The 9,501-nt window shown below is 38.9% G+C and overlaps 2 protein-coding genes across 2 annotated transcripts; both read left to right on the forward strand.

The window, feature by feature from the left end:
* Positions 1-601: 601 nt before the first annotated feature.
* rpl27 (ribosomal protein L27) lies at positions 602-3,916 on the forward strand. The gene is made up of 5 exons (XM_018684701.1): positions 602-694; positions 1,216-1,298; positions 1,764-1,933; positions 3,544-3,654; positions 3,831-3,916. The coding sequence occupies exons 2-5, from the start codon at positions 1,218-1,220 to the stop codon at positions 3,877-3,879; spliced, it is 411 nt and encodes a 136-aa protein (XP_018540217.1). The 5' UTR covers positions 602-694; positions 1,216-1,217; the 3' UTR covers positions 3,880-3,916.
* A 738-nt stretch (positions 3,917-4,654) lies between these two features.
* Positions 4,655-9,290, forward strand: ifi35 (interferon-induced protein 35). Its single transcript, XM_018684700.2, has 10 exons — positions 4,655-4,732; positions 5,080-5,106; positions 5,438-5,518; positions 5,765-5,923; positions 6,558-6,674; positions 6,757-6,910; positions 7,666-7,775; positions 7,864-8,047; positions 8,198-8,304; positions 8,393-9,290. The coding sequence occupies exons 2-10, from the start codon at positions 5,092-5,094 to the stop codon at positions 8,597-8,599; spliced, it is 1,134 nt and encodes a 377-aa protein (XP_018540216.1). The 5' UTR covers positions 4,655-4,732; positions 5,080-5,091; the 3' UTR covers positions 8,600-9,290.
* The last annotated feature ends 211 nt before the right edge of the window (positions 9,291-9,501 follow it).

Here is a 9,501-nt window from a genome sequence, read left to right on the forward strand (position 1 = left end):
CGATCAACATCAAACTGCTAAAAGCAACATTTTGGATGTTTTAATAATAATAATAATAATAATAATAATACACTAGTTTAAGCAGTATAATTAAGAATAGAATTATTTTGGTCTATTTTTTGGCATTTATCAGAGGTTCAACAAACAAGAATAAATAATAATAACAATGTTATCTATATTTCATTTGCACTAATATAGCACTTATCAAAACAAAGTTACAAAGTGCTTCACATAGCAAGCAAAGATGACATAAAACAACACAAAAACACAGCAATAAATGAATAAAACTATTGAATGAACCACATTAAAAACTAAAAATTTAAAACCCATTAAAAGTAGAACAAATAATAAAAATAATCTGACATCTCCATGACACTTTCCTATTATTTCATCCGTATTTATATATTTAAAATGTATTTTACTCCCACAGATTTTGAGATTTCACACAAATAAAATTAACTTTTTAAATATTTTTTATATTATAAATAATGTTGTCTCCCTGTATAATACACCACAGGATAGTTATTATTTTTAGTAGTAGTATCTGTATTATACATACGATAATTAAAAGAAATTAACTTGTAAAAAAGAAAAACCGCTTTTCCGGAAGTGACGTACGAGATCGCTGGGGTCAAAGTTGACAAACACCTTGACGACTTCCTTTCCTGTTAGCGGCGGCCGTAGAACAGCATCAGTGAGTGAAACTTCCCTTCGAATAATCTTCATCCATCGCCCCAAATCTGGGCACATCTCTTGTTTTTAACACACCAGACTTGTGGCAATCACTCCTGTAGCTGAGATGCGGTTGATATTTACGAGTATTTTTAATCGGCTGTGATAGAAAATTGATGATTGTTGCAGCGCTTCGTCTCCCAAGCGCTCAATCCAACATGGCAGCTTCAACTTGCATCTGAGTTGCCTGTTAAAGGGACTTACGTTACATCTCTAGACTGCGTGTTACGCCTTTTTGGTGTCATTTTAAGTAAATAATCACTGTTTATTTTGTGCTTTGTGTATGTTCGGCTGTACAAAGCTGTATTAGCTTTGGAAAATGACTGGAGGCTAATGCTAACTTGCTAACTAGCCAAACTCCATAAGAGAAACTCCACATTTTAAGCGTTAACCCTTGCCCGGTTTCACGTTGGTAACGTTGCCTGTGAAGTATTGAGTTACTTCTGGCACCACCGTGTTTTAACCGTGTTTTCTTTGTGGCAGGAATGGGCAAGTTTATGAAGCCTGGGAAGGTGGTGATGGTCCTAGCTGGACGCTACGCCGGGCGCAAAGCTGTCATCGTCAAGGTAAGAGAGCTCTGGTTGGAGGGTGGAGAGAGGGTATCTGATGATCAAGCTGCAAGAGGTCACTCAATATTTCCGTGGTTTAAGCTGTTATAAGTAGGTCATTCACTGTGAGGGCTCCTGTGTTCATGTTAGTGAATTTAAAGCTTTTTCAGGTGGTCTTACACAATAAAATCAGTGGCTGATGTAGGTAGATTAACATGTAAGGTGCTGTGTTGGCCTGATTATAAGGAGCTAGGAGGGATGTCAGACAGCTAAACACCTCACCTCGCCTTCAGGAACTCCTGCAGGTTAAACTGGGTTAATGAAACCATTTAAAGGTGCAACTAACTCTGACAGACTGAAAACATTCATCCAGCAACATAAAGTCTACAAACACATAATATAACACTTTCCATTCAAAAACCATATCTAGTTCTTTAATATAAGATTTCCTCTATTCGCTCTCTTTTAACGTCCCCTTTCCAGAACATTGACGACGGCACCACCGACCGCCCTTACAGCCACGCTCTGGTCGCAGGCATCGACCGCTATCCCCGCAAGGTGACCACAACCATGGGCAAGAAGAAGATCGCCAAGAGGTCCAAGATCAAGGCCTTCGTCAAGGTGTTCAACTACAACCACCTCATGCCCACCAGGTCAGTTTCAACATTTGATTTGTGGGTTTAAGAATAAAAAAGTCCTTTTTAATCCTGTGCTCTGACGACGTTAGGTGACTGACAGATCTGCAGCTCTTAAAAAGAGAAATGGGTTCTTGTAAGATTTTATTTTTGAACTGCTGTTCCTTCAAGGAACATCTAAGTGAATTTAAAGGAAACAACAAAAGACCAAAACAAAGAATCAATCCTGCTAATAATCATCTCCTGTGTATCCAGAGCCTGACACAATTCACTCGTCCATTATTGTCCAGACTCAGTACGCCGTATTGTTTTGGCTCTGTTGATAAAGATTCTGATTGATTCTGCTGATATGACGCCGTGTTTGGTTCCCAGTTGAAACAATAAAGTGTTTTGAGCTCTGTGCTGCTCTGATCTGCTTCTCCATCAGAGGCAGCCGAGGCTTGTGGGTATGGTTGTATTAAAACCAGACAGACTATGATTCCTCAAAGTTGAAATAAATTAAACTCTGTGACATAAACATATATAATGTGGAACAACTGAAACTCAAAATCATCATGTTTTACACTATGTTTACTTTGTTCATTGATGTTTCTGTCGTTTCTGATTCACATGAGCCTGACACAAATCTATACTGTGCTTATTTTATATAATATATGCTGAGTACAATCAGTCATACATTATATTATTTAATAGTTTAATTATATGTGACATTAGTTAAACTGTAAGTGGGAAACTGGGAAAGTCGCAGTCGACCAAACTAACACAAGTCTGATGGAATACTCAGATTTTTCCTTCTGGATCTGTTTTTAAACATCCATGATTGATGTGAATTGTTTTCTGGTGGTGAGCAGCTCTTTGTGCATTGCATTGTGGGAGAATAGTGTGCTTTAACAATCAAACATTGCGTGTGCATTCACTCTGCTTTGAAAATGTACAAGACGTATAGAGGATCAAAAATCACCAAACTAAACCAGAAAAGGTTTAAAAATACATCATGAACAATGAAGAATTTAAATATTTATAGGTTAAGCTGCAGGTCAGTAGGCAGGGAAATAACAAGGCACAGTTCAAGAACAAAACTTTATTGATAATGTAGTAAAAGCTTGAATTCTGGTGTGGTTATGTCGACAGTTTGACTCTTTACGCACAATTCTGACGCCAGAGTTTGATTTAGTTTTAGAGTAGTTAGGATTAATAAACTAGTAGAGTAGATATTGTGCAATAAAGCCCTTAAGAGCAGTTTAGTTTCAGGTGAGATGCAACAGGGTTAACTTGAGCTTTAACTGTCAGGTTTGATAGATGTTGTATATGAAGAGTAAATCTGAATTTCAGTGTTAAAACCTGCAAATATTATTCATAAAAACACCTAAAGGTGATGACATGCTGTACCTCAGTCAGCTGCTTCATCCTCTGTTTCTGATATGTACATGTGTTTCATTGAGGTTTATTATCTGAGAAGTGATGAAGTAAAGCTTGTGGTTTTAGTTTCCTGCAGCTGCTCTGTGTCCGAGTTTCCAAGTGAATGTGAACTGATTTTAAAGAGACGCAGTCGAGCTCAGCGTCGCCTCGCAGGATGAACTCTGAGGATTTTAAACTACTTCTCATCGTTCATCATCGTTTTCTTCCAGATACTCTGTGGATATTCCTCTGGACAAAACTGTTGTCAACAAGGACGTCTTCAGGGATCCTGCTCTCAAGCGCAAAGCCAGGCGGGAGGCCAAGATCAAGTTTGAGGAGAGGTCAGTCAGTCAGTGTAGTGTCTGTCCAGAGTTTAACAAACAGCATGAATTCACTGGTTTAAATTAGTTGTACAGATCTGATGCAGTTCAGCCTTGTTAATTAAAATATCATAAAAATATCTTTCTGTGTAAATGCTGACTTCTTGTTTTTTTTGTTTTGTTTTTTTAATTTCCAGGTACAAGACGGGCAAGAACAAGTGGTTCTTCCAGAAGCTCAGATTCTAAATTCACTTGGTTTCACAAATAAATGTTTAAAAATGGATTTTGACTCTTGATTATTATTATTATTATTTTTTGGACATTTATTCTTTTTCTCATTTTGAATAATAATGGACGAACATACCATGTATGAATATAACCAACTTTACTGAAGTGATGGGGTTTCGGTCCTACATCTTAATTGATCCACTTGAAATGGATTTTTACTAAAAGCTTTCAAGAGGTAAGGACTGTGGGATGTTATTACACAGAATAAATTGGTTACACTGGTCATTTAGCAGGTCTAGTAGCTGTTTCAGACAGAAACACATTGAGGTACTTGTACATTATTTAAGTATTCATATTTAATGCTACTTCATACTTGTACTCCACTACATTTATATGTCTAGTTACTCAAAATATAAAACTATTAGTCAAACTTTGCAATTTAAATAAAGCTCCACCGTGAGCAACTACAACAGTAAAATTATAATTACGTACAGCACATGTTCATTTATCAGTAATAATAGTGTAATAAAACTTTTTTACCAGATGTGTACTGTGTTTTTACAGTGTGGTAGTACTAAGACTTAAGAGAGACTTTCAGCTACAAGATGGCAAAAAAAAACCCTCTGAAATCTGCCTCACAAACTCCCATAATTGAAATAAATCATATGTGCAGATCTTATAATTACACTAATGTAGAATTACCTCCATCCGCTGGTGTTTCGCGTGTCCAGCAGCACCTGAAAGCAGCAACACATGTTGTACACCAGCGCCCCTTGCTGGAGAACAGTGAGACGTTCAGGGTCTTCCTGTGGCTGAGGAAAAGAAACTGAAAGAAAGACTTCAGATTCAGACCAGTTATCATCGACAGGAGGTGAGTGAACACGCAAATAGAGCTTTAAAATGAAGAATAAATCAAGTTTAATAAGTTTGTTTTTAAAATATCGGCGTAACGGAAGTGCTGGTGTTGGACGTTTTTAGCTGCCGTTAATTTGACGTTTTTTTAAAAATTATTTTTGACGTATTTAAAGATTTTCTGAGGTTTCCTGAGACGTCGAGTTTGTTTTTGTGAAATCAGGGCCTACAGCACGTTTATATACGTTCACTTTAACTCCGTTTTTAAGTCGTTTTGACAGTTTTATGCCAAAAAAAGTGAGTCTGAAACAGTGATTTTAACTGACTGCATTTGAAAGCTAAAATATTTTTATTGAATCATTTCAGATAACTTTCACTATGTCTTCAGATGAGGTGAGACGTCATTTTGTTTCTCCATGTTGTGTAATGTCGTTGTTGTTCTTCATGTTGTTAAAAATAAATATTACAGAACAAAACTTTGTTTCAGTAACTCTCTAAAATGTTCCAGTAACTCTCCTGTTAGAAACATTTTCTTTCTGGGTGGAGCAACATTCCTGTTTTGTTTATGTCACAGAAGTGTGAGGTTACTTTCATTTATGAGTTGCCCTCATTAAAAAGTCTGTTTAACTCACAGCTTCTTTTTTCATGACACACAGGGTTTAAGGTGGAGGTGGTTGGAGTTTTTTTCATTATTGTTTTTCTGATTATTTTGAAATCGTTTCAGGATTTCTCTCTGGTGACAGAGGCTCCAAAGCCATTAGAGGACACACTGGATGGAATCAAGGCTTCGATTGCCGACTACAAGGTACAACTGACACTACAAATACTCCATTACAAATAAAAGTACTGCAAGAAATGTCCTACTGAGGTAATTTTACAGTTAAGTAGATTTTATGGCATAAAGGTTGAATTGAATCAGACTGTGCAGGTGTATCACAAAGACTATTTATGCTGTTTTGTCATAAAATAAATGCAGATTTAAATTTAGATTAAGTGATAATAAAATAAAATAATCATTAGTTGCAGTCCTAATTTTGTTCCGTATCCATAGAAAATGCATGATAAGTTGGTAGAGGAGCAGAAGGACCTGGTCGCCGCCAGAAATGATTCGAAGGAGATGACTCAGAAGTTCAAGGAGCGCTCTGACAAACTGACCCAGGCTCTGAAGGAGGACGAGCGCTCCCACAAGGAGCAGATTGAAAATGAAAAGGTACAACTCATACGACACTTGTTAGGATTCATTATTTTACTGGGAAACCGTGGGTCCTTCATTCATCTGGATGTTACTTTGACTTGTAGCACCCACCTAAACATTTTTGTAGACCTCATGGGAACACCACTTCCCAATGGCAGGGCCTCCCCCAGCATGACAAACCTACTACATCACCAAGACCACTCAGGAACACAACAAAGTGCTCAAGGTGTTGATCTGCACTTCAAACTCCCCAGATCCCGATCTGATCCAGCATCTGTGGACCTGACAAATATTGTGTAGGTCCACCTCATGCAGCCAAACCGAAGACCTTGGAGGGTGTCCTGTGGTGTCAGGCACCAGGACATTGGCAGCGGATCCTTTGGGTCCTGTTGGTTGTGGGTTGGGGCCTCCATGGATCTGGTTTGTTCTCATGCTGGATCAGATTGGGATCTGGGGAGTTTCTGACGCCAGGTCAATACCTTGGACTCTTGACCGTGTTCCTGAATGGTCTTTGTGGTGTAGCGGGTTTGTCCTGCTGGGTTAGGCCCCTGCCACTGGAGAGTGTGCTTGGTCTACCAGCAGAACATTGTATTGTAAACTTTTTCTGCTTTTCCTCAGTCCTTTATCATTGTCTGAGTTTGTCTCCTAGGCGAAGCTGAAGAGGCTAAATGATGAGGAGCTCGAACTCCTGATGGAGATCCAGAAAGTCGAAGCCGCCCTGAAGGAGGAAAATGCCAAAAACAAGCACCTGAAACAGCAGACCGATGTACGTTCATCTCACAACAAATGCACTAACTTCTGAAGCCTGATCCACCACGATCCATTTAACTCATACCTGTTGATTTCAGGTGTTCACTGCTGTGCCGGAGAAGAAGGTCGTCTTCAAAGGAGACACACAGAAGATGACAAAGGCGGCCGACACACAGACGTTTGAGATGAAACCTCGTATAGTTTATCCGATGGATGAGGGGACGGCACTGATCACGTTTGAGGACGAAGATGGTGAGTTTACGTTCGGTTAGGAAGTAAATCTTTAGTTGTACAGCACCTTTCAAAACCAGAAGTAGCTTCACAGGTGCACATAAAATACAACAACAGCTTCAGGGATTCGTCAAAAGTAGAGACATAAAACTGAAATATTAAAAGAACTACATAAAATTGCTGGAGTAATAAGTAATAAGTGTTGACCTGTTTAAACAAGGTACAAACTTGGATAATCTCATACTAATGGGAAGTGTTGGGGCTAAAACAGTGAAAGAGCCAGATTTAACCACCAGGGGGCAAAAATGAGCCGTGAGTCTCTAATGATCCTTTCATCTGTAAATTCTGTAACTAAATCTCAAGTATGTAAAACTTTCACACTCTACTGTATATCTTTTATTTAATCAAATCATCTGTATATAGTTTTGTAGTTTTGTTTTTATTTTAGCTGATAGGTTTCTTTTCTTTCTTTTATTTATTCCTAATGTGTCTTAAAGGAAACTCTGGTTTTTAAACAGTGGGAAATGAGGCCCCCGAGTTATCCTTCAATGTCCTTAATGTTTATTTTAAATAGCATTTTTTTGGTGCCTATAAATGACCACAAACCCACAAACTGTGAGAGCTGCTTGAACAGGGACATGACTCCCACAGTCACTGATAAACAAATAAATATCAACACCCCAGTAAATTCTCTGCACTGGAGATGCTGCATCTGCATTTTTTGGTTCTGCTTGACTGCTTTTAAGAATAACCCCCCCCCGTTCCCCTCCCATCAGTGGCCAAGAAGATCCTGAACATGAAGAAGCATCGGGTGGATCTGGGAAGTGAGTGCAACATCACTGTGGAGGCCAGGCCAGTTCAACTGATGCTGCCCAGGCTGGTGGAGGTAAAATGAACAGACTAAATGAAATTTCAGTTACAGTTGCAGAATGAACTTCCATTTTAATTGATTTGTGTCTGTCTCTGTCCCACAGATCAACTCTGAAGTCTGCCCTCGCCGCATACTGATCTCCGACCTGCCCAAAATGGACACGGAGATGATGCTGAACAAGCTGGAGATCCACTTTTCCAAGAGGAAAAACGGAGGCGGAGAGGTGGAGGAATGCGAAATGCTGCCTGACTCTGGGACTGTGGTCCTCACATTCTTAGAGGAAAACAGTAAGTTGAACCTTATTCAGGGGAGGACTTTTATTTTGGGGGTAGTCATAGGGAATATTGTGGACGGTACAGTGTACAGTGTAAGCACAGACAGCAGAATCAAACCATTTCAGTCTGAATCCTCAATAATGAAACTCTTTCTACCATCAGTTGCCAGAGGTTTGACAGATGCAGAGTACCATGAAGTGAAGCTAACACAGAAGAAGCACAGAGTCAGAGTTACTCCATTTCTTAACGGAACAATCACAAACTTAAAGGTAAGGATTTGCCAGGAGAAAAGAGGCTTCCCACCATCAGATTCTCTAAGATATTTTAACCAAATATTCTTTTCGATGTCCCTCACAGACCAAGATGTCGGCGTGTCTTCGGACGGTTCTCCTGACAGAAATCCCTCCCGTCATGGAGCAGGAGACCCTGCAGGACCTGCTGGAAATTCACTTCCAGAAAAGCAGCAATGGCGGAGGAGAGATCGAAGCTTTCCTCTACAACCCACTAGGTCACCACACCTCAGCGGTGTTTGAGGGCGTCTCTCCAGACAAAGAGGACAAGTAGGCTGTAGGTTTTGTTAACAACTGCTGTTCTGGAAAAAAACATCTCAGGTTCAGGGTGATACACCCCTGCCAAAACAATCTGTTGTAGTTATATATGATGGAGATCAATGCATGAAGGAACAAAGTTCTGAACTTCTTATTTAGGTATGTTTTTTTGGCATCGGTAAAGCAGCATAACAGGACCTCTGGTGCCCCTCACAATTGGTGATATTAATTCTGAGAATGATAACACATGTACTCATAGATTAAGTGGGTGTTTTCTTTGACAGCATTTGCAGCCATTGTAGGTTTAAAAAAAGAGGTAAATTTAAGAGAAAAAAGTATAATATCTCATAATATCCTAGGTTTTTTCATGTAAATTTACCACTTTAATATAGGAAATTTGTTTCTCTAAATATTAGCCCCCTCTCCCCTGGCTCTGCAATTTTTATTCTCCTACAATGGCCCTAATGCGACGTCATAATTTTTGGTGTAGTCATTTGAAAATGTGTAAATTAATACCAATCACAGTTATTTACAGTGAAATCACAATTATGCAATAACCCTGTTACTCAGCTAGCAATCTGTAGTTTTTGAGTGTAGCTCTTTTACAAAACTGTTTCCCCTGTTTATGGTATAAGATGTAAATGGATTTTTGTAACACATCATGTGTATTTTCACACAGTGCAATTAAACTGGTTTATGAAAGAAGACTAACTGGTGTTTGTTTTTTTGAGATTGATGGAAAAAAACCAACCGTAGGAATAGTTCACGTCACATCAGGTACGACTTTGTAACCCTAAGACTGGCATCATGTTTCAGTATACTATGTGTGTTTCAGTGTACTCTTATTAAAATCATGGTTAGGGTTAGGGTTACACTCATTAAATTAGGGTTAGGGTTACACTTGTTAAAATGGGAATT

The sequence above is a fragment of the Lates calcarifer genome, linkage group LG11, assembly GCF_001640805.2.
Source record: "Lates calcarifer isolate ASB-BC8 linkage group LG11, TLL_Latcal_v3, whole genome shotgun sequence".
NCBI classification, from domain to species: domain Eukaryota; kingdom Metazoa; phylum Chordata; class Actinopteri; family Centropomidae; genus Lates; species Lates calcarifer.

What these genes read in the sequence shown, in the direction of transcription:
- rpl27 (XM_018684701.1), top strand. Translation starts at nt 1,218, where the DNA reads ATGGGCAAGTTTATGAAGCCTGGGAAGGTGGTGATGGTCCTAGCTGGA. An exon ending in AACCACCTCATGCCCACCAG is followed by an intron (nt 1,934 to 3,543) that starts GTCAGTTTCAAC and finishes GTTTTCTTCCAG; the next exon opens with ATACTCTGTGGATATTCCTC. An exon ending in AAGATCAAGTTTGAGGAGAG is followed by an intron (nt 3,655 to 3,830) that starts GTCAGTCAGTCA and finishes TTTAATTTCCAG; the next exon opens with GTACAAGACGGGCAAGAACA.
- ifi35 (XM_018684700.2), top strand. An exon ending in CTTCGATTGCCGACTACAAG is followed by an intron (nt 5,519 to 5,764) that starts GTACAACTGACA and finishes CCGTATCCATAG; the next exon opens with AAAATGCATGATAAGTTGGT. An exon ending in TGCTGCCCAGGCTGGTGGAG is followed by an intron (nt 7,776 to 7,863) that starts GTAAAATGAACA and finishes TCTGTCCCACAG; the next exon opens with ATCAACTCTGAAGTCTGCCC.